At 41.3% G+C, this 27,965-nt stretch overlaps 1 protein-coding gene and 1 long non-coding RNA gene across 3 annotated transcripts in view; one reads left to right on the top strand and one right to left on the bottom strand.

Moving 5' to 3' along the window:
• Positions 1 to 27,965, top strand: part of DAP (death associated protein) — an 80,771-nt gene that overhangs the window by 48,186 nt on the left and 4,620 nt on the right. For both annotated transcript variants that reach the window (XM_019541584.1, XM_019541577.1), the window contains exon 3: positions 27,635 to 27,677. In XM_019541584.1, the coding sequence (XP_019397129.1) occupies positions 27,635 to 27,677 (43 nt within the window). The remainder of the gene's footprint in view (positions 1 to 27,634; positions 27,678 to 27,965) is intronic.
• The window catches only part of LOC109314425, a 12,535-nt gene continuing 8,495 nt past the window's right edge, over positions 23,926 to 27,965 (bottom strand). Inside the window, exon 3 of the long non-coding RNA XR_002102283.1 lies at positions 23,926 to 23,940. This is a non-coding gene — a long non-coding RNA (uncharacterized LOC109314425). The remainder of the gene's footprint in view (positions 23,941 to 27,965) is intronic.

Genomic DNA, 27,965 nt, shown 5'->3' with positions numbered 1-27,965 from the left:
CACCCCCCCAATAGAGAGGGGGGTGCTCAGTGCTCAGGCTCAGTGCTTTTTCCTCAGCATCTCAGGCTCTACTCTCTACCAGCTACCCTCCCTAGGAGCTTTTAACTTCCCCTAGGGCCAGTCAGTCATCCTTGTGATCTGACCCAGAGTTCCTAGGCTGGGGGGCTCCTTTGTCTAACCCCTGCAGCTGGACTTTAATCCCTGAGCCATGCCCCTCATTACATTACACACCCTAATTTCAAAGACTATATATTTCCTCCTTACACAAGGGCTGGGCATTAGGGGTCAGGGATTGTCCAGGCAGAGACAAGCCTGAACATGGCTTATCTACTTAGCTTATCTGCTTATACCTTGCAGAACCCTTCAAAGGATCTGGCTGCACCCCAAGGTGCTCTGGAGCCCTGGTTGAGAATCAGTGTTGTAGAAGAATAATACATAGTCTATTATAAAAGCAAAAAAATAGATAACTATTGGTGTCATAGTGACTTCAGGTTCTATAGTATAATAATTCTCTTTTGTACATATTGTAGGATGAATACTGCCTGATGTGATTTATACTTCTAACTTCAAGTGTTTTAATGTCTATGGATAGGCCTACGTATTCTGTACTGTAAAGAGACAGCTCTACTAAAGTTAAAAGCCATAAACTAATTTGTCAAGTTTCATATCAAAAGAATGTCTTTTGAAGGAGAAAAAAGCCTTGTGGGGAGTTTGGGGAGTTCAGTCCCAATTTTGCAGTGGCATTTTGATTTCTTGACGCATGTGTCACAATGTCCCTATGGAGTAAGGATTTTCTTTCATTCAAAATGAAAAGCGAAAAAAAAATCTCAATTTTATGAGTGCTGCAATGACCTGCTGTGTAAATTTGATCTATTTAAAACAATTATGTTGTAACTTTAGGCTTTATAATTCGATAAGCCATTTATAATGGACACTTTACTCAATAGCCTCACAAATGCTTTCTGAACAGTCATATAATTTGGTTTGGGTTTTTTTTGTATGTCTGTCTAGTCTCCTTGACACCTTTCTTCTCCCCCTACTCCAAAGAAAATTATCATTTACTTAACAACTGCTTTGTTTTGTGACCCATATAAGAAGGGTAGTATTGAAATGCAAATTTCCAGTGGTCTCAGTAGACTTTTAGAAGAGAGAGTGGGTTAAACGGTCATTTGATTCAGGATTTCCAGTTTAAATCCAGCCAGAGCAATAGTAACTGTCATATTACTTATGGTTTAACAGCTGTTTTTCCCTACTCCCACTGGAGTCTTGCCCAGAATAGGACAAAACCACCCTCTTGGTTTATGGAAGTTACAGGAGTCAGCTCCTACTGCTCAAGTTGGCCTATGCTTCTTGTCTTTGTTTGAGGATGCATCTCTGTTGGGCCCTTGGTCTGTCTAGCCCATAGTGTATACCTATAGCATTTTGGTCAATTAAAAAATGTGCAGTGGTCAGATAGTCCCAACATAATTTTATAAGATTTCTATTTTGTTGATAACCTGTAAATAACCAGAAACTACTGTTCTTTTTTCTTCTTCTTAGCTTAACATTAGCATTACAGTTAAGCCTTTCACCTTATTCTAGAGGAATGCACCAATTGGTTTTATATTTCATCATTCATCATTGATAGTGACTATTGTGACTAAATAATAGGTTCTAGCAAAAGTTCAAAAGTGACATCTGATTCTGAGTGCCTTGTTTGAAGGAGGCAATGATTTTGTAGGGTGGCGTCTTTTACTGGACCAACAGTGTAGACTATAGGATTCCAGATGATGGGTCCCCTTAGGATGATGTTGTGTTTCTTGCACAAGCTTAAGAAGATAATGTCACTGTATAATTTGGATTTTTTTTTGGTTGTGGATTTTCCATTGTAAGTGGTAGATTTCAATATCTTCCATGTCACAGTAGTGTAAGACTGATGTTGTAGCCATAGTGGTCCAGAATTATGCAAGAGGCAAGGATTTCTTAGGGTGATATCTTTTATTACACTATGTAGTTGTATTTAAAGAATTCAGAAGTATTCGGCACCCTTGAAGAATAGGCTAAAAAGTGTCTCTAACTTTGTGTCCAAATTTTGCATCATAAATTAGAAACCATTTTTTAAGCTTTTTGCTTATTTGTGGGTTGGCTGATGTCTCAGTGAGCAGACTATTTCCTCCAATTCTGAAATAATTAAATGCTACACAGATTACGTTTCCACTTTTTTTTACTCACAAATGACTTGCTGTCTAGATCTGTTACAAAATGAGGCCTTCCAAATGTAACTCTAAATCCTCTCTTGATGAAGCAAAAATCTTCATGAAATTACCAAAAATACTAAACCCAGCTCTATTAACTATACATCTAAATAGGAATATTTTAATGATTTGTGTCATCATCTTGTAGGTTTGCTTTTGATAGGGAACAGAAGAATGTAGTAGAGATTTGAAGCAAATTCCACAGTCTATTTTGGAACCTGCATGTTTTCCATGGCTTGGAATTAACTCCTGGGGTTTCTTATGCTTGCTGGTTGATCTTTCTTATGACAGTTCAAATGTGTGTGAATGTGTACAGATTAAAAACACTGCCACTATTCCATGGAGAAAGGAAGTAGCAGGTCTTATTCTACCAAAAATACGTTCTCCTAAATATTGTGGTAGTTCTTCAGCTGGTCTGGATGCAAGAAAGGATTGTGCCATTTATCCCTCTAGTTATTGATGAATACAGAACCACCACATTTTGTACTTGCAGACAGTTTTCCTTTTAATTTGTTCCTGTTTGGTTTTTTTACTGTGGCTTCCATGTGTCTGTATGAGACAGACCCTTTTAATTTGTTCAGATTGGATTTGTAAAGTGCCTACACCCTTCTTAAGCTAAGGAAATAGATGAAAGTAATATAACATAGATATATAACTGGTTGGATCATCATGCTTAACAGGTAGTGAACAGTGTGCTCTTGTTGCAGAAAGAGTCAACAGCATACTGTGTGGTATCAACAGAAGTGTCACTCACTTGCAAATCAAGAGAAGTGATTTTCTGCGTTATTTGGCATTGGTGAGGCCTCACCTGAAGTACTGCATCTAGTTTTGGGCCCCACACTTCAAAAACAATTTGAGAGAAAGTAGCTTAGAGCAATAAAAATTGTTAAGGAGCTGTGAAGCATGACTTACAAGGGAAGGCTAAAAGAAGTAGGGTTATTTAGACTGGAGAAGAAAAGGCTGCAGGGGATTTGATAACAGTCGTCAAACACCTGAAGGGCAATTACAGCAAGGATAGAGAAAGGCTTTTCTGGGGCTATAGGTAAAAGGACTAGGAGCAATGGCATCAAGCTTCAGCAGAGGATGCTCAAACACAGGCTACTTAGACTGTTGTGGGATCTCCATCCTTGAAAATTTTCAAGGGCAGGTTGGACAGACATTTGGTTAGGATAGTTTAGTCAATGTAACCGGGAACCCCAACTGTGTTACTCCTAGAGGGAGGAGGAGCAGGAGAGTAGAGCGGGACTCATACTTTCATTGCCCAGAGAAACATGACTGGATCTGCCAGTAGGCACAGAAGCATAAAACCATAACCCCTAAGATTGCAGAGCAGTTGGTTTGGCTGCAGCAGAAGGGAGCAGCCTGATTAATGGTTAAAAAAGAAACGCCTATGCCTGATTCAGAGAATTAGGAAAGTACAGGGGTGACCAGAAGAGGTGGGGCTTATGGCGAATACAAGTCCAGCTCCTGAACCAAACCAGTTTCTCTGGCCCTGACCTCTGTAGGAAAAGGCGCTCCTGACGGCCCAGGCTGCTAGAATACAAGCTGCAGACCCAGCGACGGCTCCTCAAACTTAAGTTTTTTTCTTAAGCGTTTATATCCTTTTACAGCCCTCTTCTGTATATTCCATATATGGTCCTGCTATAGATCCTCACCAGTTACTTTTTACAGTAATTATTTCCTCATTAATCTCTCACCCTAAACCTGTTTCTTCTGAACTTATTTCTTACCTACTGAGCTATCCTTGGGCTTGCTTTGCTTCTCTATTCTATCTTGTTGTTCTGCATTCTACAATGTAACAGGGGGCCTGCACTGTGGCCCACCCACCTGTTTCTGGGCTAACCGCCTGCCTTCTCATCCGCCACACCTTGTTAATTATTTATTTGATGTTAATAAAGCGGGAGGCTGCCTATTTCTTGCCCCGATGCCAGGGGGGTCTAATAAAAGATATTACATCTTATCAAAACCAGTCAGTTTATATCTGAATGATCCCCATTTGTACTTTTTCTGCTTCCACCCTCAAGTGCCCGGTATGTATATGAATGCAGACTGTCTGGACTACTAATGTTGGGATACAGAGGTGTCCTTCATTGACATGGCATACCAGTGGGAGAAAGGTGGAGGAAGTGCTTCACATGAATGAGGAGTTATAGTTAGGTATGATGGACTGTATAAACACCAGAAGGAGAAGGAGAGCTGGCTTTAAATAAGCTCACTAACACAGCATTCCACCAGGCTAATTAGCTTTACTGGGAAGTATACTATTTCAACCCAGAGAAAGTGCCCTGCTATACTGTGCTCAGTATCAGAGCATTCTCAAGGATTATACTGTGCATAATGCTTTGCTATGCTGTGCTCAAAAAAAATTAAAGACAAGCATTGTGGATAAAAATCATATTGTAAAATAAATGCCAGGGTTTTTAAAGTTTTAGTTTTGACTCTGAAGCAGTTTTGTTTTCCTAAGGATATGTTTTAATTAAAATAGTTTTAGCCCTGAGGAGGCAAACTGTTACCTACCATGCTTAACTTCAGCATGAGAACAAAGATATTAGCCATATTAGCCAGAAGGTAGGGCATGTTGCCACAGCTGACTTAGTGAGTCAGAGGCATGAACTTTGGTAGACAACAACTACTTAATCAGATGCTAGCAACAAGCAGGTTATGACCTATTAAAGCTCATGCCTCTCTAAAACAGTCTCTAAGGGCACATTTACATGTGCACTTTGATGTGCATTAGCCTATTTTAATGTGCATTAAAGCATCACAAAAATGTGCTCTTTAACTAATGTGCATTAAAATAGACTAATGCACATTTTTCTAGTACTTAATGGAGGTACTAAATTTAATGTCCATTACTTAAGACACACTAATGAACGTGTAGACACGTCCTAAGGTGTGACCCTTCCCTACCTTCTATTTAATATGAGACTCATCCTGTTTACGTTAATATGACTACAGCTGTGAATAAGGTTATGAACTTAAGTATTTCCAAAGTCGGGGCCTTGATTTTCACTTCTGTCTCACCAAAAGTGGCAGTTAATTAGGCTGGATTATAAATATTGTTAAGTTGCAATGGCACACAGTTTTTAAATTAGTTAGTTTTACAGAGTCTCATGCTGCTTTCATTTAAAGTCTTTCTAAGTAAAGTTACTTAAACTACTCCATCCTGAAGGGAAGGGCATCATACCTAAATGTAAACAAGTAACAGCCAATCAAACTGTCTTATAACAGTAATATGACACTTAACAAAAACAGAAAGGTAGATCTTGGACCTTTCTTGGCTGATGCGGTATATGAGACCTCTTGCCAAATTCTGAACTCATAAAAGTAAACACCCTTAAAGAGGCATTTGCTAGCACAGAGTAAGGGTGCATCCTACTTTGACTGCTCCCTCTTGTCCCCTTGCCCTTGAACAAATACCCAAACCAACAGAAACCATGTTTTGGTTTCTAACTGGAAACATAACTGGATGGAGGCAAGGGATAGAAGCTAGGGTCTCTGCCTGGAAAAATCTCCTGTAAAAAGAGAGGCTTTGGTTCAGTTAATTCTCAAGGTCAAGCTAACAAGTGCCTTGTAATTCTGTTGATACTTACCTCTCTAGAACTCAAAGTGTAGATACATATTTTAAAGATAAATATTTTTAAGTTTGTCTCTTACAGGAATATTGTACAGTACTATTTTAGGACAGGAAAAGAGACAGATTACAGGAACATCACATGGTGAGACAGCGGCAAAGCTGCCAGCTGAAACCAAGAGTGCCAGCCCCTGGTATCCAATCCCTGCAGCTGGCAACAACATTTATGTGCATAAACCTGTATTTTTGGTGTGAAATGCTTCCCATTGTTTGTGACGTCTAGGGAGCAGTGTACATGCCTGGCTAATACTCATAACCTCCTTTGATTATGCAGGATTTGTAACAAACAGCGAACAAACTCGGTAGCAGTTTTAACAGCAGGATCACAGGCTAAGTTGTCATTCAACTCATCGTGATTCTCTGTAGTTTATTGCTCCCGTCAGTTATTTACCTGAAGCCATAAGAAGTTGATATTGGAATCTGCAGGGATTGCAGCTACCTATTTTGGATAGAGCAATCTAAATGTAATCTCTGACATGGCAGACAATTCATGGTAGACTCAACTTTGAGGCCAGTATATTATGATTGTAAATGAAGAACCAATGCACTTTAGTGCATCTGTTTTATAGGCACGAACAGGTCTGGTTTTTGCTTGTTTTTGAAAGTTCTTCATATATTTTATAGAGCTGTTTAGCCAAATCGGAGAACTCAAAGACACATAGGTTTTTGGCAAAACTAATGTTGGGCATGTAAGCTAAGGGCTTAAATTTAACGTGCAGTCAGAGAACAACCGCGTGTCTTTCAGTGCTTTTTCTTAATTTCAGATGTGAGAGAATTCTTGTAGCAGAGATTCACAGTAGTACCTTGACATGTAGTACATTGACAGCAAGAGCAAAATGGAATTGTTGCCTGCATGTATTCATCAAAATAGTATAATGTAAGGTCTTATACAGGACCTAAGAGTGAAAGTTGTTTTCATTGTTCTCTAGCAGCTTTCTCACACTTTCTAGGGACAGTGACCTGATCTATTCATTCTCAAGTAAACCTGATGGTCTTTGAGGCAAAACCATTGAGAAAGGTGGACATGGAGTCTTCATAGGTTCCTCCCCTCAGAAAGGATTCACAAACAGAAAGACTGAAAGAGGAAATACTTGTCTTTGAGATGGTTGAGGAGTGTCTCAGGCACTGCAGAAATAGCTAGGAAGGGTGGTGGAATCTAGTGGACAGGCACAGAGCTCTGTCTATGGTTGATGTTTGATGGGTGTATTCCTATACACCCATCAACCATAGAAAGAGCTGTCTGTATTCCTGTACACCCATCTGGTGAGGTGTTATTGCTAGTGAATGAAAACTAATATTTAAATAATAAAATAATGGTTTAAAACACATTTAAAGTGAACAAACAAGAATAACTTTTATTATAAAAGAATTAATAAAGAGGAACAAAGAACAAACACACAACAATTATAAGATAAAATGATTTAATATATACAATATAATAAAGGGCAACAATGACAAGGACTTGTACAACAGACACAGCAACAAGTTACCTATCCTTCCTAATGATCCCATAATGAGAAAGAAAGCACTGGTCCGATACAGCAAAGGAAGCAATGAGGAGCCTTGCTCAACAGAGAGCATTCAACTCACAGTTTTCAGGTGCAATCACCCTTCTTCAGGCATTTGCACCCTTCTTCAGATTTCAGAACAGCAGAGACTCCCTATGCCTGAAGAAGGGTGATTGCGCCTGAAAGCTTGCAAAAAACTTTTTTCCAACTACTCAGTCGGTCTAATAAAAGATATTACATCTACCCAAAGAACCTGGCCTGCATATGTCCATAGGCCACCATGGGCACAACCAAAAACTAGCAACTCACAGTTCACACTCACCATGCGTCTCCCACACACCCCACTCTCACACCCTCAATTTTGTGTCCTTGGGAACTCTTCCCTGAGACACAGAGGTCGAATCTGGGATTTAAAGTCACTCACTCCTCACACTGGAATACACACACACTCACACCACAGGAAGGAAACAGGCTATCAGGCAGTACCCCAAGGATTGGGTCAAGCCAGTACAGGAACAACTGAAACTCTCCTTGCGAAGAAAGGAACCAGGGCAAAAGCACCAGGACAAAGACCCAGAGCAAAAAGCAGCACTCACTCAGGGGTACCCAGCCTTTCTAAAATCAAAATCACCTCACTCTTACTCATCAATCACAATCTAATTGTCAGCTATAAATCATCCATCTGTAACATATTTTCCAGTGTCATGCAATCAATATGGTTCTTATCTCAGGCACTCACTGTCATTCAAAGTGATCTGCAATTTTTACCTCACAGAAACTGGACAGAACCAGTCCAGGTTTACTCCAAAACTAGGATGCAGTACTGTACATCCTTGGTTGATGCGACTTGGCTTTAAGTTCATAAGTTCACTAACTGCTAGCAAGTTCTTCAGCATCCACAGTGCCCATGTACAACAGGTTCACTTGCCATACAGATGATGTAATGCCTTCAGAGTGCAACAGAGTTAACCATTTCAGAACTGAAACAGAACAAAGTCTTCCACAGCAGTGGGATCATCTAGGTGCTTCCTGCACGAGTGCTTTGCACATGCATTTTACTTGGATCAGGCAGAAGGAAAATGTTGCTGTGTAAGACCTAGTAAGTCATAGTGCTTCCTGAGACAGTGTTACAGTCATGTAGATCATACAAAGTAAAAAATCAACAAATCAAAGCCTGCTTGTCCTAAATAGCTGTAATAAGTAATAGGGGGGAGGAGGGTCAATTTGCCCCCTCCTGCAACAAAACTTATGGGAAGGAGTAAAGAGGAAGAACACTTCCTCATGAGGTCTCTCACATTGGGTCACTAGAAATACTAGGGAGGCCATGACCTCTTGTCCAGTGCTAAATCCTTTATCTCCCTACTTACATGGGTGCGTGGTTCCTATCCTTTATATAGGCTCAGTACAGAAGCTTGGTCCATCCTTGCATCCTTGCCTGGTTTTTCTGGTCTTTCCTCTATTTCATTTTGTTAGAGAGCATCCCAAGAATTACTTCTTTTTTTCCTTTTCTTGCTCCTACTCTAAAGCCCTTCTTTTATGAATAACCACCTCTTAAAAGGGAGAAGTAATTGGACCTGGACCACCCTCCAAATGCATCTTTAATTCCTTTCTAGGTCTGCTTAACTCTTTCAGGATTAGTGCAGGATTTATACATCACATCACATGCAGTTGCAGAAAAATAATACTACCTGGGGCTGAAATGCCCCTCGGCAGAGAGACTAGCACTCTTCAGGCTCTGCCCGCCTCTTCCAGACAGCACAAAGACATCGAGCTTCCAGAGCTCCTGCTTTGTGGCCCTTTCCCTTTCTCTGCCTGGATCAAGGAGCATGGTTAAAACTAACATAATTGTATTGTTTATCCGGGAGATTTCCTGAAATGTTAATTGTTGCAGCATCTTACGTTCACTTGTATCAGCAAAGTCCATTGCTCTATCCAGCTCGTCTTCAGAGTTAGTTTTCCTTCCTGGCCATATATCTAACATAAATACTTTTTTCTGTCTTTCTCTCAGTTCTCTCAGGCCATCCTAAAAATACTATACTTTCCTTGACACATTACGGAAGTCAAAGGAAACATGGAATTAAATAGTTCCCTGTAAAATATATGGAAATTCCTCTAATTTCTTCTGCATTTGAGAGTGGAAAATGGAGAGCCCTCTGATAGACAAAGATGAAATTAAGCCTCAGTTTGCAGATGGCTGTTCTGTTGCAGCAGCAGTGTTGCTGTCATCTGGGTGCCTAGAATACATCTCTGTGGACTTCTTTTCTATAAAGATTTTAAATAAATATGACAGGAGCCCAATACCCTTCTGTCAATTCTAATGCCATAACAGCAAGTAGTCAGAGCAAGTATACACAGGAGGTCTGTCTTCTTCTTGAGTGTACTGGCTAATAATAGGAATGCCACATTGGTTAATGTAAAACTGTGCCATAAAAACAGAGGGTGAAAAATCAGAAAATGGCTTTAGCCTTTTATTAAATTAGGAATGTTTCTTCACACATGGTCTTTTTTCTGGGTAAAATAAACCAATAATGAATGGATAGCTAAGTAGCTCGGTTTGAAGAGGAATTACCAATATACATTCCCTTGAGTCAGATTATAAAATGCCATCTCAGAAAAGAATATCAGTGGAGGATTATAATTACTGGTGAATCCAACTGGAAAAAAATATAAAAGCTCTTGTTTATCATTTTTTGTAGTCTGACTTCATAAAAACAGCTGCAGTGTTTTGTCTCTTATGCTTTTAATATTCCAATTTAGGATATTGCTCAGTTTTAAAAAGGGGATGGATTTTCTTAGGAGCTCACTGTCATGCAAATGTCATGGCTGCTTTATACTGAGCCTTGTTCTTGTGTGTTTTAATGTTTCCATATCCACTTAATAGTACATTTACAAAGTAATGCCTCTGGATTATGAAATGAGCAAGCAGTTTTTTTCATCTCTACAACAAAACTTGGATTGTTCCACGTTCTAGATTCCTAATCTGGTATTTTAATTCTAGATGATAGCACTGGAGATCAGAAGGATGACTATTCAGGAATACTTAACAGCCTGTCAGAGGAAACTTACTGTTCAAAGCCTGTGTTCTCATTGCTCAAGTGTACCTTAATATATATTGGAACAATATACTAGATTTTCTTGCATACAACACACCCAAAAACAGCTTCTGGCAACTGTAGGGCAAGTTGGATGTGTGCAATATGGTAAGAACAGTTTCTGCCATTTACAGGCTAAAGTGAAAGTAAAATCTGAACAGGACTCAAAAGGGAGAACAACAGTGAGCAGGTGCTGCTCCTTAGCTGCTACTGCTCAGTTGCCTACTGCAAGGAAAGATCTTTCTTTCTTTGTTCTTCCTTTTAAAAACAAGGTGCATATTATATTCTATGATTTGTTGTATGCAAGAAAATATGGGTACTCAAGGCACCTACTTCAAGTCATGCTAGAGCAGTATTGTGCAAAACCAAAATGGAATTTTTTGTATTGGTGTTAAAATTGTGTGTGTGGTCGTGGTTTGGGAAATTAAAGGAGAAAAACGGAGGCAGCATGTGAGCAGGAAACAGGACAAAGGTAAAAATGATTTTAAAAGGTTTCCCTTTCGCAAAAGTGTTGTGCTTCCTTTATAGGTGCAGTATAGCACCTCTGGCCACTTGTAAAACAATTTTTAAAATAAATTGGGACCTTTTCAGTGTTTTAAATTCTTTATAATTAAAAAAAATGAGTCCATAGTGGCTGTTGAGCTGCGACTCCTGAAAGTGTAGGGGTGACCTTAACAGAGGGGAAGAAAGATATTAACCAATATAATATATTCAATGTAGAGAAAATTCGTATTTTCATATGAAATTTTTTTTTCAAGAAGTGGAATTTTAACCATAGTAAGCAGGGGTGTAGGTTGTAGACATGTTGGTCTAAGGAAATAGGCAGACAAGGTTATTTGGGTAAATCTTATATCTTTTGTTAGAACAACTCAGGTAGTTGGGAAAATATTTGGGTTGGTCTAATAAAAGATATCACATTTACCCAAAGAACCTTGTCAACCCTAGTAAGCTGTGTTTTGCCAGTAAGCCACATGACAGGAGGAGTAGGCAGCTGCTCAGATATGACTTACTGGTGGACCTTGACGAACACACCGCTTCTTGTGCCTCAGTGTTATAGACAGACTTATCATGGCAAGTTATATTTCCACTTTTATAACTGCTTCAATGTCTTCTTTACACTGTGTACCTCTATTCATCTTTACACAGACTTACAGGGACTCTGCTACACTGCCAAACTATGCTGTTCCAGGAAATTCCTGTATTTGCATGCTAATGCATTTCTATAAAAGCTATGTCCTAGATCATTAAGAAATAAAGGAACTATTAATTAAATTTTATATAACAGTTTATATGTCCAACTGCACACGGGATGAAGGGAATGTCTCTTTGAATTAAAATAATCTGTAATGCCTCTGAAAAGATTTATTGCTAAGATAACCTCACTAGGTTTGAGTACAAAGAAAAGGAGTACATTGCACTTCTGTACCTTGGCCTTGATTTCATAGGTGAAGGAGTTGAAGACGTCTTAAATCAACTGCCACTACATAGTGCAATTTGTTGTACTTTCCCATCAAAGGCAGGATATACTGGAACTAGGGTAGTGTTTGGAGGGAACAAATGTTCTTGCCAAAGTCACATTGCAGCTGGAACCAAACTACAGCTTTAGGGACCAAGACTGCAGTATTATGAAATCACAGGTAGAATTTGCAATTTATCTGTAATCCAAATAAAGTTCTTTGAGCATTCTTTTAAGGAATGTCCCATCAACACTCTGCTTCAAGCACTTAATAAATATGCTATCCTAGTTATTTCTGTTCTCTCCTTTTGGCAGACTACCAATATTACTGTGGTTTGATTTGAGTTAATTTTTGGCTGCTTGGACTGGGAAATGCTATTGATGTGTGTTTCTCAAAGAAACTAATTCATTTGCTCTAAGTGGGCAATGTATGGGCATCTAAATCAGTCACAAGCACCAACAAAACTTTTAGTCATTTGCTGGAGAAGTGTAAGACTAAGAGAGGGGTGATATATACCAAAGTGAGCACAAGACCAAATGCACAGTTATGCTTATTCAAGTGCCTTAACCTTAGTAATTGCTGAACATTTAATATGTCTTCTAATAAATGAAATGGTAGGGATTACATATTCCACAAATAATTCTTTTCTGAGACCTCCAGATTTTCCATAGCTTGAGCACTCCTTTGAAACCAGGCCCCAGGCAGATCTCCTAGCAAAGGTGAGTCCATGGCTTCAGAGACTAAGAGGGGGCCTTGGGATCATTGTCATTGCAGCTGCTGGTGTCTCCATAGTTCCATTCATGAGCTCAAATTGTCATAGGTCCTCATGAGGAATTCCTCTATTGAGGGAAGGAGTATAGCCAAAAAAGAAATTGAGAAAGGCAGAAAGCCTCTCTATAAGACAGCACATATTGCTCAACGGCAATACAGCAGGCAGAGTCCTAGGATCAGAATAGCTAAGTCCAGCCTAAGCAGACTCCATGTTACAGGTCCATGTTTTTCTTTTTCCTAAGGTCCAAGTGATGCCCCTTTTCATGCTATTTCCCATGTTAGGCGTCTTTGATCTGCCTCCTGGGTCTTTCAGGCCATGGCCCATTTGGCCCTTCACGGAAATAGTTGTAATGCAGATCCTGATACTCCAACAGCTACATGCAGAAACACATATCTCATCCCCTTAGACCAACATGAACGTTTCCCATAGTATAACAGCATACAGTCAAGTATGGGAAATAAAAGAATTTACAATTATTGTAGAAATATTATAGAACAGTGCAACATTCTGTCACAGCGGGATATGAAAGATATAATGCATTGTTTTTGCATTAGCATTGTTTTTGCATTTTGGATAGCATTGTTTTTGTTGTAGCAATGAGCAATAAAATTATTAAAGTTAATGACGTTCAGAGGATTTTGATTTTTACATTCCACTGACATAAAGGATGCTACTGCAGTAAAAACTCTGTTATCTAGCATCCCTCGGGAATGGAGGATGCCGGATAACAAAATACGTCGGTTAATTGAGTGGCCCCAGCTGCCTCTTCTTCTGCCACGTCTGGGGCGTCCGCCGCATCACCGTCCCTCCTGCTGCATTGCCGCCCATCCTGTGGGCCCCACAAGACGGGGAGGCAGGCCCCGCACAGCCCCACGCAACCTGTTATGCCCCCGGGCCATGGAGGCTCAGTAGGGCAGGCTGCTTTGCCCCCAGCTGGGGCAAGGGGGGGAGACCGGAAGTGCCGTGGTGGGCACTTCGGGTTTCACTTTATCTTACAAGCTGGCATGCTGGTTAGTAGAGCGTGCCAACTTGTAAGATGCCAGATAGCACAGCATTTACTGTACATCACTTTATTCAAACTCAGCAAGACATCTACACATTCATGTTAATCTATCACCACGTGCATTATTGTTTAAGAGGCTGGAAAATTTTCTTGCCCCACTGAAAAGTTCACATTATAAAGACTCTTGTTAAAAGTCCTTTGAATGGTTGTGTTTTTAATCTTATTGCTATAGATTTCTGTTCTTCTGTATGTTTTTTTATTCTTCTTTCAAGATACCAAATCCTGATCCCAGTGAAATCAGGGGTAGTTTTGCAATCAGCCTTAATCCAATCTAATTTTGGCCATCTACACTGGAGAAGTAGGAAAGGAAAAAAATTCTAGTGTGATGATGCTGGAAATAATAAATATTTCTGGATGGCAAAGGAGTGAAGAGTCTCTTTTTGACTTCCATAGGATAGCAGCAAGCCTTAGGGGGGAGTACAAGACTTCTGCTTTTTGTCACTGAGGACCTAAGCTCCTCTCCTTCATGGAAAATTTGAGGAACATTCACTTAAGCATGTTGAGAGTTCTGTGCCATGTCCTATGTGACAAAATATATATTATAGCTGAGTAGGTCTGTTAAAAGATAAACTATAAAGTGGAAAACAAACAGACTTTTGGTTTTGTCCTTTGCTGGTCTTTTATGGTCTCTCTATATAAAGTCATAGTCTACTTGTTTTCTTCAATTGAAATAGCAAGAATTTCAAGTACTAATGCTTAGTGTCCCTTGAGTCTTCAGTTAAGAGAAGTGAGAACGACAGCTCAGAATGCAACTGGGTGAATCCAAAAATTTGTACAAGGTCTTTAGGAAAAAAGGAAAGCAAAGACACTGGTGTTTCAAATGTAAAAAATAAGAACAGTGATATTTCATGGGGGAAACATTAACAATATATTACAAATAGGAAGGAAACTGCAAAAGGAAAGGGAAAAAGTTATCTGATCTTTACCTTACCAGTAAATCACTTGCTACTGGCAAGTGGAAAGCTTCCTGTAGACTAGTGGGTCAAAACCTCTTTTGTACCAAGACCCATTTGTAAACATCAAGGGCCAGTCCCGACCCAGTGCCCTTCACTCCTGACCTGCTGCCCCACAGCCCCCAATGTGTGGAGAAGGGGGTTGGGTGCATGTGGGATATCGAGGTCCCCAAGCAGCTTCTTGAAGGCTGGAACTGCCAGCCTGCAAGGGAAAAGCCACAGTTTCCCATGCTTTTCTTCTTTAATGGAGAATCAGTTTTTAAAGGTTGTTTGTGACCCTTTCATATATTCCTGTGGCCCACTTTTGGATCATGACCCATGGGCTGAAAAATGCTGCTTTAGAGTATATAAGGGACAAGTCACTTAATGAGTTCATGTAGAATTTGAATTTTTACTTTTAGAAAGAACTCCTACCATGCATGGTTTGCAGTGATAACCTCCTGAATGTGATACAGTTCTGTTTTCCTGAGTCTGCACACTGTTCCAGTGCCTTTACAGCTGCTCAGAGCCCTAACAGGAGCCCTAACAGGAGCATAAAAGAATATATTCATTTTAAGTATCTATTCATTTTGTGTTTTGCTATACAGCACCCAGTGAGCAGCCTTGGAAGTAACAAGAATCCTACTGGCTTTACAGTTCTTTAAATTTTTGAGTAATAACAGAGATGCCATTCAGAAGGAAGAGATTATAGAGGCTGTAGAGGATGGTGGGAAGTCAGACCACTGCAGCCTCCTCCTCATAAGAATTTATTGATTGATTGATTACTGGGGGATATGAGAAGTTATAATGGTGATTCACTTCTGCCACTGCCCTCCTGGCTAAGTACACAGTCAAAAAGCCCAAGGCTGAATTGATTCAGTCTCTGCAGGTTAGTCTAAGATGCATAGATTAAATTGAAACAGAAGTAGACAATTAGATTTTTTTGGCTAATGTGGCAGATAATGTCACTGAAAAATGCTGCATGCATGTGCACAGCCACAGCATGCACGCATCCAGAAGTGCACCCACTTCTCTGTGTTCCCCAGACAAGCTGCTCACAACTCTGTCCTGCATCCTGCGCTGCCCCAGCTGTGCAGCACCTGCCCCAGCCTCAACCCCACTCCCTCCCTCACTGCAGGAGCCTCAACCCCTCCCCCTGCCCTTTGCCCCGAAGGCTTACCCGTCTGACACTGCTCTCCACACTGCCAGGCTGCATATTAGCGGTCTGATCAGTATCGTTAATAATCAGCCATCGGTATCGGCGCAAAAAATCTTTATCGGTGCACCCCTAACTCTTACCTTGTGCAAACATTCAGTTTCTCCCAGGACAGTCGCTGCTGTCTCAGGAGAAACCACAAATGTACAGATGTTGTCTTTTCTCCCCAAGTAAAAATGGCCACTCCAAGAGAAAAATAACCTGGGGACAACCTTCCAGGAGAGTTTCTCCTGGGAGAGCAAATATCTGTATGTACTGACAACACAGGCTGATCATGGGCCGTCTGATTTAGCGAGTCAAGACTGCCCTGTGCTTTGCTGTCATCTGTTGCGAGGCAGACCAAGGGAACCTGCAGAGCATACTGAGATGTGTGTACAGCCTCCCACCCTTTTCCCACCATTGTTGCACAGCAACAGCACTGCAATCTCTCCACTCTTCAGGTGCTCAGCATTCAAATGTCTGTATACATGGCTCTGGAAAGTTTTTCTACTATGAGAACAAACCTGGGAGAATACTCCCAGATTATCTGAATGAAGCCTCTGTGTCTTATTGGTTATAGCAGGGATTCCGAACCTTTTTATGCTGAGGACCGGCAGTAACTGTAAAAAGTTGGCTGCCAGTCTGCAGTATTCTGGTCACTTCCAGTCTGTGGTTTCCTGGTCCACGGTCACTTCTGGTCCACAGCAGCCAACCCTTCACAGCCCAGTACCGGGCCGCAGCCGAGTGTAACTCTGGCCCAGGGAGGAGGACGCTCCCTAGAGAGGAGGGAGGCCTGAGTTCTGGTCCTGCTTCTATACTCTGCATTAGACAGTAATGTCTATAATGGAGGAACTTGCACATGGGATTTATTGAAATTCCAATTTGTACATGGGACAGCTAAGTTATTTGACAAGCATAGTGTGCATATTGTGAATATGGGCAAGTGTTTATGTGCACTGCTTTTCTTGAATGAGTGCAACTGTATTTTACTTGTTTTTAAAAAAATTCACCAAAGCTCTAGAATTTGTCTGAGGTTGTTTTTTTTGTCACAGCACATAAAACTTGGAGGTTCAACAGTGCCATCCTGTGGATCATCCTGTAGGTTTCAGACATAGCTTTGGCTAGCATACAAGACAATGTACGTGGAGTAAAATGTTGCAGAATGTCAGAGACTGTGTTTCTGCAGTCAGATAGAATGCTTCCCTCTTGTAGCCTGGCAGGCTAATTATTACTTTTATGCCCACAACAATTAATACATGATAAACAAAACGATGAGCAGCATGCTTGTTCATCTTACCCTTTTTATTGGGAGAGATGTTTTTAATCATCATCTTCTTTTTGTAGAGACAATTGTCAAAATCATTAAGAACAATCAAACAAACACCTGCGTGAAGCTTTAAATGAAGCCCTTCACTGAGATGCTAAAGTAAAAGAGAAAACAAATAATTCTCATGTTCTGGCAGCAGAAAGTGACTGAGTGGCTGAGACACTGTGGCTAAAGAACCATGAGTTCAAGCTGTGTACTGGACTTATGCCAAAGGCAATGACACAGATGTACGTGGGTACCTGCTCATTTGGGTTGGAGAGACAAAGGCAGCCGGATGGGATGCTTACCACCTCATTCTCTTGCGTGCTGCTAGCTAAAAAACTGATGTGCCTTAACCACACTACTCCACTAGATCATTATGCTCAAATGGACCTTCTTAATGTTTTATAGGAGAGAAATAAAAATTCCCACATTGCTTTAAAAATTTAACTGGGGTAGCTGGGACGTCTCACCAACTTAGTTTTTAGTTCAGAAAGACAGGGGCAGTATTGGGGTCTGAAGTTTTGCCCACAGAAAGCAGTAAGCATGGGTGGACCTCTAGTTGAAAAGGTTCACTGTGTAGAATGAACTTTATGGGTGAGCACATAACACAAATTCAACATATTCATCAAAATGGCAACTTTCATTCCACTTGCTTATAGATGGGGCTTCTGGGGATCAATAAATATCCTGCCCATTCTCCAGCTCCCCACTTGGGATATTTGAGGAGGGTCTTATTAGGCACACAGTGGTTGCTTTCTTCTATGGCCCCTGACCCAAGGACTCACAGAGGCAGACCTGGTGTTCTTACTCCTTTTGGTGCTCTTCTGCAGCTACACAGACTAATTCTTGCCTTTAACTGGAAGGAACTTTTGTCCTTCAAATACCATAACTTGAGAGACTGCAGTTAAAGGTCATGAAATATGCTGCTTCAAGATTAAGAGAGGGAAGAACATGTCCAAACTACAAATTCTTTTCTTGCTCCTTGGAAATAAAAAGCAGAATTTAATTTGTGCTTTTTGGCCCCTGAAAGCACTCCCTGCAACTATGAAATGTCTTTCTTTTTCTCTGTTCTTACCATTATGTGGGGCTGCTTAGTAAATTTTTTCAGCCTTGCTACAAATAGGTGCCAGACAAATGCACCTGTGACAAGGCAAGTAGAAGACTGTTTCTTTTCTCTTCCTAAATGGAAGACCACACATATGTGCCAAACATCTCTACTGAGGAGAGAGAGTACCATATTGTTAGTAAAGTATTTGCCATTTTTCTGTCCTGTTTCCTTCAAACTGCCCATACCCAATAAAAAGACTTGTCCTTATATTTCTCTCCAAATGTCCCATGGAAATTTTACGACCTGGCCCCAGTGACTGACATACTGGAAATCTCTTGTTAATTCTGCTTCTTCCCAGACTTAGGGTAGTAATAAGGATATATCGAAACATAGCCTCTTGTGGTATTTCAGCAGAAACCAGGAAGAATTGCATAAAAGTTTAAATTTGTGCACAGAGGAAGTTTATTCCAAGTTCCACTCTGTCTAAGGTTAAATAATGCCCTATGACATGAGGGTTTATTCACCTTTTACATTCTTTTATCCTAGCTGCTGTGTGACTTGGATGTGTTCATTCTGCTTTTAAGTCTTCCTAAGCTTGGTTTTAATAATATCTTGTTTGCAGGAGGCAGACTGTGTCCTACCTAGAAAATATTTCTTTTTTTCCAGTTTCAAATGTCCTGACTTTTAATTTCATTGAGTTTCCCCTTCTTCTTGCAAAATGAGAGACAGTAAATAGGAGCAACAGTGTTCATTATTTTAAATAAATATTATCGTTAATTTAAATAAACATTTAAATAATTAATATTACCCTCTGTTGTCCTATTTTTTCAATCTTCTCTCAATGATCTCAAGACCTAACAGTCCTAATCTTGTCCTTCTCCCCACTTATGGAAGGCTCCCCAGGCTTCTGATAATTATCTAGATATCCCTTCTATTTGTAGATAAGTAGCTCAAATTATTCCCTCCAATATGAATTTCCTTGCATGTATCTGCTGTGAATTTAGCTCTCACTGCATTTCTTGGTCACCTCACTCTGAAAGATCAGTTTGCAATTCCTCACAAACTTTCCCAGTCTTAACTAACCATAGTATTTTTATCATAGATTTTAATCATATTTTTATCACAGATTTCATAAGCATATGAGGCGTAATAAATACTGATTATTAAAATAATCAGTTTTTATTTTAAATTGATTTGTAAAACATTTTGTTATTTCAACTATGAGCTTTTCCTTTTCAAACTTGGACCTGATTAAAATTAAATCTAGCTTTAGTCCAACTTATGTTAAGGCCTCAACTTGTACCCTCTATAGAGGAAGAGCACTAAGCTGGATCTCTGTAGTGATCCATTCCCTATTCGGTATCTTCCCTGGCATCCACCATTATTGGTTTAGAGATGCTAGAGGAAGCATCTCCAACACTTCTGTTCAATAGCTATTAACAGATCTATCATCCATGAATTTATCCAGTCCCTTTTTTGACCCTGGCTATGCTATCTGCCTCCACCACCTTCTATGGTAATGAATTCCATAAGTTAAATATGCATTGCATAAAAAAATAGTGTTTCTTGTTAGTGTTTAAGCCTGTCACCTACTACTTTCAGTGGATACCCCCTAGTTCTAATAGGTCATGTACTGGATGAAGGGCCTGGTCCCACACAAGATGTGCTACTGAGTGGAAGAGACTGATTAAGTCATAACAGGTATTAGGACCTGGCCTTTAACCGCAGGAGACACCGTATTATATCTTATCAGGATCATCCATTCAGCCCACCTGAATCATCTCACTTCTGGTTTAACACAGCTGTTAGATACAAATCATGAGCAGAAAATTAGTTATCTTGCAATAAGCAATATGACATTCACTATTATCTGATGCGTTAAGTGTGTAAAATTAGCAAGAATATTAGCAGCTCTACAATGGCTTAAATAAATGCATGGCATACCCTCCTAGGTAGCAAAAAGATGTATCAAAAGATGTCTAGAATCATGGCTGTATTGGGGGTAAATGTACAGGTATTAATGGCTATACCAACCAAGGAGAATACACCTTCCTTTACAAAACAGTAGAGGTGTAACTGGAAATTTGACTAGGAGCAACTACTTAAACTGAGGTTGTCCACCTGACATGGATGAGCTGGTTCTGCTGTGGAGATTTGAGGGGGTGCCCTTCTGCTGCTGCCATGTTAGAATTTGTCTGTATGTCCATTTCCCTCAGACTCCTATCTCCCAATTAACTAACTCTGTAAACACATTTGACTGTCTTACCAATATGGATTACAGGCTTCAAATGCCGTAATGCATTACTGCCTTTTTTAAGTTGTCCCTTAAAAACATACGGAATGAGTAATCTCTTGGCTCACGTATTATTAAGCGGCCTCTAGGAGCTTTCACTTGATTAATTTTTAACTTCAGGGTTTGTCTTTACAGTATGTCTGTGAGACTGGAGTTCACAGATTTTAAACCCAGCAGGATGAAGACAGAAGCTTTTAGTATATTATTAATACTTCATTTCATCTGGTTAGTGGTCTTTTCAAGTATTCTGTCTTCTCTGTGATTTACCTGCAGTGTCAAATAAACACCTTGTTTAAGTTTAAGTATTATAGAATAATAACATTCAGTATCTTATTTAAATACTTCCAGGGCAAATGAACCCAGCAAGGATTTTGATGTTTAGCAGGTGCAAATCCTAACAGCACTGAATAAGTAAAATCAGATGTGAGATTTTTCCCCATATGTTAAAATCAAATTAGAGTTCCTTATGAAAGAAGCTACATGTACTCAAAACGATCCTGACAAAATTGTGTTCCTTAAACAAGATCTTCCCTGACTGTTTTTTAATGTTAAATAAACATGTCTATTAAATGTAATTGTACAAGCATGTATAGGAATTCTATTTTAGTATGAGGGGTTTTTTTTTGCTTTTTTTGTTTACTAAAGAAATTCTGCATCTTCAAAATAACATCTGTCAGGCTGATTTTCATTAGATTAAATATATTCTCAAAGCAGCCATCACATCTTACAATAACTAGAAATGTAGGTTGTGCTATGCATGAAACACTAATAGAATTTCAAGCACTTGAAAATGTTGTATGAATGTAGCAGTGAGAACCCACTATTTTGGGAGAGGGAAGGCACTGACAAGACAGCCTCACATCACCTACTCCCTTTCTCCATTTTTAGTATGTTCTTTTGAAACACACTCATGGATGCTGGAGTGCTACACATGCACAAAATGGTTTGTTACAAAGTAAGGTTTGTTACAAAGTGGCTTTCACCAGGTCTGGTTGAAGATAGTGCTGGCACAGGACAAAGCAACAAGAAAGTAGTGCACATCAGACAACTGGGTCAGAGTCCAGGAGAGTGAGGAAAGTACGGGAGACTGTGGGCTCACATCCTTGATTTGGTGGAGGGCGAGAAATGTACCAATTGGAGTGAAGTGATTCACTTTGCTGCACTACCCAATGTGCCTATTGCTAATCTAACCTCCTCAGAAGCTTGTCTTAGATTATTCTACATTTCCAGAAGTTGATCTAACCTTCAGGCCAAGTCCTGCTGCAAGTCTTGTAGTAAGTTGCACCTGAGCCTTTTTGGCGTTTCTAAACAGTACAAGGCAGAGCTATGTAGAAATACTAAAGCTAGCTCTGAATTAACATGTTCAGGTATCAAGCAGCATGCCTGTATCAGCATGCCATTATACCATGCTTCCCACCAGGGCTAATTATCTCAGGCAGACAATATGGCCAGGTACAGACAGACTTTACACATTTACTGGTATAGGTAATTGGAAACCAGTCTATACTCATAACAGCAGTTCAGCATCTGTAGACTGGTTTAAAAATGGCAGAACCTAGTCTAAGATAAACCTGGATGGATGTGCACTCAAACTTAATCAAGTTAAGTTAAACTGGTAAATCAAACTTCTGTACTAGATCCCCAATTGATTCATGTTAGGTCACTGTCCGCCAGCATCCCAAGCTAGTTTGCAGCCTCTTGCTAGCCTCCCCTTCCAGGGAGGCACACTACCACTCACCCCACACTTGACTGCTTTGAGCACCCACTCACCTCAAGCTCTCACAGAGCCAAGTCAACACAGACCCTTTCCACATTGTCTCCTCCTGCCTCTGGCTAGCTGTCAGGCAGCATGGAGGGGGAGCATACTCACCCATGCCTGATAGCCCGGTCAGACTCTGTGGGGCTGCATCCGCTCACAAGGGTACTCCTGGACTCAGTGTCAGGTCTGTATGTACAGTGTGGGTGCTTCATGACAGAACACAGATGCCTCCTTTCTTCCCCCTCCCCAAGCTCTGTCTGCCTGCTGCTGACAGATGCTTTTGGCTGACAGAGGACACAGCTTCTGGTAGGAAGGGGGAAACAACTTGCTTGCCTATGCCCAGTAGCCAGTTGGGTGGTCCAGGCACTCAGCTGGGCCATGCTAGGAGGTGTGCAGGAGCACCCCCAACCTACTGGCCCCTGCGAGTGCAGGCAGCCTGTGTGCCCCCTCCCACCACCAAAGGGCAAATGTGTGTTCTGTTCACTACTAATCCACCCTACACTGCTTCAGAAACTTCCATAACTTAACCTGATTATGCCTCGGGCTTTCTGAATGTCTGCGTACAACTCTTTCAGAGTAACTGCATCAAAGATTATAAGGTACCAAGACAATGATAAATGCTGTGTCCCTTACTTATTTGTATTTAAAAAAATATTTTGGCCTGGGTATGGCAGGCAGAGATAAAAGGACGCGTGTTTCAAGCAGGGGTAATCCTGGAAGACATACATTTGCTGGGATTCCAAAACTGGAGGGACAACTTTCCCATGCTGCTGGTAGAAGGCCTTCTGTCTCTGCCAGGGAGGTGTTTTGTTCCCTTATGACTGATGAGGAAATAAGTGATTGGAGAGGTCTAGAAAGTAAAAGCACAAATTATGGAAAGTTTGCCCTGCCCAGTTTCTCCTCGATCATCATCATCCAGGAAAGTTCTAATGTTTTGGCAGATATCCATGGGGTGCTCACCAAGAACATGGAAACCTGCTTAAAACAGATGTGCCTCTGACATCCTATCTATCCTGTCCATCAGCAGCAAATGAACAGAGTTCCCAAGGACTTAAAAAATACTTTGGTACAGTCACAGGTCATCCAGTGGGACTTTTGCTAATGCTGATGCCAGGTTGAGGAAAAAGCGCACAGGGTTGCAGGCTCAGGTTTGTGTGCATGTGTGGAAGGGAGAAGGGATCAGGAGTGCCTCACTCATCTTGCCATCCACAGGCATTGCTAGGCTTCTGAAAAAAACTCTGCTTTAGCATGCCTACAATAAGCAATGCTAGAATGGATCACAAGTGGCAGGCTGCAATTTTTTCCCCTCCCCTTAGAATTCATCCCATATCACACGTTGGTAGGGTGAAAAGATCTTCTGCAGCATGTCATATCCCACATCATAATTAGATTCAGTTTAAACCACAGAACCCATCCCATTTAGGGTATAATGTTGTCCTTAACAGTAAAAACTTGCCTTTGCCCCTGGGATTTTTTCTATTTCCCCAACCTGTAATCCCAAACATTTGTCCCGCCCATTCTCTGCAAAGTGCTGAATACTACCTCAGAGTAGGTGCAGGCCAGTAATGAGCTGCCAGACATGCTGCTGTAATCTTCTCTCTTCATGGTACATGGTCTCCAGGCCTTGTATTTCCTCCCTGCTCCCTACTTCATCACCTACACCAACCTCTTAAGAGAAATGCTCTTCCAAGTGATTATTATGCGTGGGCCGCAGAGGTCTGTCATCATGGGAGTCCTATATCCTGGGTTTCAGTCTTCACTCCACTGCAAGTGGGTGAGTTAGAGCCTGAGTTAAAACAAAACCTGGACTCTCATCCTCATCCCTGACTGGGTAAGCCTGAGTTCACAGCACACTTAATCCTGAGTAAACAGCATGGCTGGTAAGGGATTTGGGGTTCTCTGTAGTGAAGAGATACTCACATAGGCTGCGTTCAGACAAGCGCTGCCATGTGGTATGTGGCACCGCAGACATGTCTGTGGTGTCACATACCACACATTCGGCTGTTCTCCACGCTGCAAGGTAGCTCCCAGGAGGGGGATTGACCCAGAAGATTCCAGGTTCAAAAAACCCATGCAAAAAAAAGCATAGCAGAGCATGTGGGGGCAGTGGGCCACTCTCCAGCTACCAGCCAGGCTCCAAGTGGCAGGGTCACTGCTGCTGCAACACCAGGAGCAATGTTCCCTCTAAGGAGTAGCAGTCTGTGAGCACGCCACCTCGGTCTGTGAGCGCACCGCCTCGGTCCAGAGTGGGACACTTATCAAAGGGGGCTGGGGGCTGGGGCCGAGAGGCTGGGGGCTGGAGGCTGAGGCTGAAGCCGACAGGCTGGGGGCCGGAGGCTGGTGCGGCCTCCGCTGGCTCCAGGGAAGTGCTTTACTCCCCCGCATCACTGCAGGACATGCCCCCTGAGGCCATGCGGGGGAGTGGAACAGTGTCCCAGAGCCGGCGGAGCCTCACTCGGGGCAGGCAGCGGCTCCTCCCCAAGGTGAGGCAAGGCAGAGATGGAGGCTGGAGCAGGGGGCTGGCGCAGGCTCCGCCGGCTCCAGGTAACTGCTCCACTCCCCGACCCTGATGCAGGGGAGCAGAGCACTTCCCAGCAGCCGGCGGAGCCCACGCCAGCCCCCAGCTTCAGCCTGGTGCGCGGCCTTGAAAAGGCTGTGCGCAGCCACACCTTTAGTTGTGCGCGGCCACGCGCACACGCACCTTAGAGGGAACCTTGACCAGGAGGCCCCCAGGACCCCACCTAAGGCTGCTGGGGCCAGCCCAGTGCCAGCCACAGCCTCCCCTACCCCACCTGGGGTAACCTGCTGTGTGCCAGATGGCGCATGGCACAGATGTTCCCCAGAGACAAGTAGCAGCAGCACAAGGTGCACTGCTGCTTGTTCCCAGGGAAACAAATGTCCGTGTTCATGTGGACATGGCCATAGGTAGTATAATGCTTGTGTTGCTTCCCCCATGCATTGTCTGACACCAAATGGAGCTTGAGTGAACTAGAACATCTTGGCCATTTACTGTTGATTTGACAAGAGTCAAGTGGCTTCTTTCATAGAGGACAAACATGCATGTCATTACCATAAACACAAATGTTGAAATAATTCTAGTTTACTATTAGGAGGTATTTGATTTGTCTTAGTAGTTCTACCAGATTCTTAAATGTAGCCATCTGTACTACAGTAAGCATTAGGACTTTCTGTAATTAACCCCAGTATAGGACTGTGCAACTAGGGCCAGCAACACAGCTTGTGAGCAAAGCTGGTAGTAGTCATTACTGGAATTCAGGAAGGATGAATGAAACCTGAGGATCTTTCACCAGGAAGCTGGAGTTCCTGTTTAATCTATCTCATATACATGCATATTAGTTCTGAAATGACTGTCTCAGTGTACTTACAAACTTCATTGGCTAGGAAGCTGATTGTAAAATCTGACAGGATCTTCAGCAAAAGTATCCTTGACAAGAACCAAAAAAACCAGTGTACTCAAATGAAAAATAAGGGCCCATTGCTAGAAAGTAATGCAAACTTCATGTGCTAAGCTTCACTGGGAGTTCAAGGAGCCTGGCCCCTTGCTGAATCAGGCTTGTTGAATATTAATGGTGTAGCATTATGACACAGAAAACCAGAGTTCCTGATCAGCCTTTTCAGTGACTGGTATTTAAAAACAGTCATGAGGCCAAATGTTCCCTTTGTTTAAATGGAAATTTTGCTTCCGGCTACAATTGTGGGCTTTTTGGTTGTATTTTTTTAAGCAGCAGGAAGCATGGCACACATAATGGCATATGGTGGCAGGTTGACAAAGCATGGCAGGCCCAGCACACAGAAGCTCTTTTCAGGAAATGCTGGTTTATTTTTGAATTTCATGCATCATCAGAGCACAGTGCACACTGAAAGGTCATGGGGAGAGGAGAAGAAAAAATCCATCTGATTCAGATTTGCCATTATGAAACTGTTTTTTAAAATGCCACGGCAAACAAATAACTCGTGTTCCTGGGAGTATGATTAAAACTCAGTTTCATGTATTATTAAAGGTTCATTTGCAATTTATTTTTCTTTGTTTACTATTCATTTGCTTTACTGTGTCCCTTAAGTGTTAATGAGAGTTCTTTTCTAAAGTTTGCAAGTAGAATCTTCTATTGCTGTCCTGAAGATTCATGCCAGGTTTCATACAGCAGAACTGTACTGGGTTTCATTATTTTTTGTTTGGTTTTGTTGTTTATGATTGTCTGTTTTAGTCCAGACATTAAAGTACCCTTCTTCCTGTCCAAGCCTAACTAGTAAAAAATGCAGATGTTTGCTAGAGATACTTAGCTATTGTGAATTAGTATTAAATGAGAAGTGTTGATGCACTGATTAGTCTTCCTTAGTACGGAAAGTAATACTAGTATTTTTAAATGGAGTCTCGTACCAGTTCGTCAAACATGAGATGCTGTGGGCTCTTTAATTAGAGTGGCTCCGAGAACCACTCTAATTAAATCACCCCTTCCCGGCCCCCGGAACACATGTCAAGATGCTGCTAGATACCGTAACTAATATATGTGCTAAGAAGGGATGAAGTGACTTAATGATAATAATAGGTCTGGCTATAGAGGCCTTTACTGCTGTCAGGCGTCCACCCTAAATTTCACTGAGCCAGGGCTTGCACCAGTGAGAAGGTTTTGGTTTTCATTTTTTTACTGCAGTGTCAGATACAGGTTCAGCCCTGGGATCAACTTTTATTAAAAATGGACAGGAGTTTTCACTTGGCAAAACAAGGGCAAAATTTGCAGCTTAGAATGCAACATTTTGTTTGCAATGGACATTCTGTCTCCTCTGTTTGGAGTGGTAGTATTACAAACGGGTACAATGAAAGTTATTGCTTTTCTGAGACTCAGAATCTTAATCTTTTTGACTGACAAGTTTAAACTTGGAAATTGTCTCTGTTCTCCATCACAGCAGCCAGGTAAGTCTAACTGCTTAGTTACAGCACCTTTTGCAGCACAAATACACTAAGCCTAAAAGTACTGCTGGCACCTTTTGTATGTGGTTTGAGGATTAGCAACCCAATACAAACAAAGACAGACCACTGCTCCACACAGTACTGTTGGAATAGCCTTCTGCTTCACCCCATCATTTAAGCTGCAGATATAGCAGCTAAAAAATACAGCTTCATCAGTGTCCTTGGTTCTAATTGGCTAATTAGTGTAGCAAGGAAAGGTTGAAAGGAAAATTTTGCTCCCTTCTGTTTGAAGCATGCATTAGTTGCCAAGCATGCCTGCAGTTTTCCTACAGTAGAATGATAAAATTCTGTTTTTGCTTCTCAGATTGACTGAAGATGAATAACAAAATTATCTTTCTTATTTTTCAGCCCACCTAAACCAACCGTGTTCATCTCTGGTGTCATTGCAAGGGTGAGATTACACTCTAAAATCTTTTCAGTTATTTCAAAGCTGTTTTGACAAAGCATTGTTATTTAGGCAAGATTCTTAATTTTGGTCACTGTTTTCCCTTCCTATCCTTCATTCATTTTGATTTGAAAGGATTTTATATTAAATATGCAGAGGCCTACAGCAATGCAGCAACCCTAGATTTCAGGAGGGCAAACTTCACCAAGCTAAGGAGAATAGCCAGGGAAGCACTGAGGTCCCAGAGGGGAGGGGAGCCAGGTGTCCAAGGAGAGTGGTCGCTCCTCAAGGAGA

The sequence above is a fragment of the Crocodylus porosus genome, unplaced genomic scaffold, assembly GCF_001723895.1.
Source record: "Crocodylus porosus isolate Cpor-Errol unplaced genomic scaffold, CroPor_comp1, whole genome shotgun sequence".
NCBI lineage: Eukaryota > Metazoa > Chordata > Crocodylia > Crocodylidae > Crocodylus > Crocodylus porosus.
The sequence above is the reverse complement of the archived record's forward strand: the minus strand, read 5'-3'. Positions and strand labels throughout refer to the sequence as shown.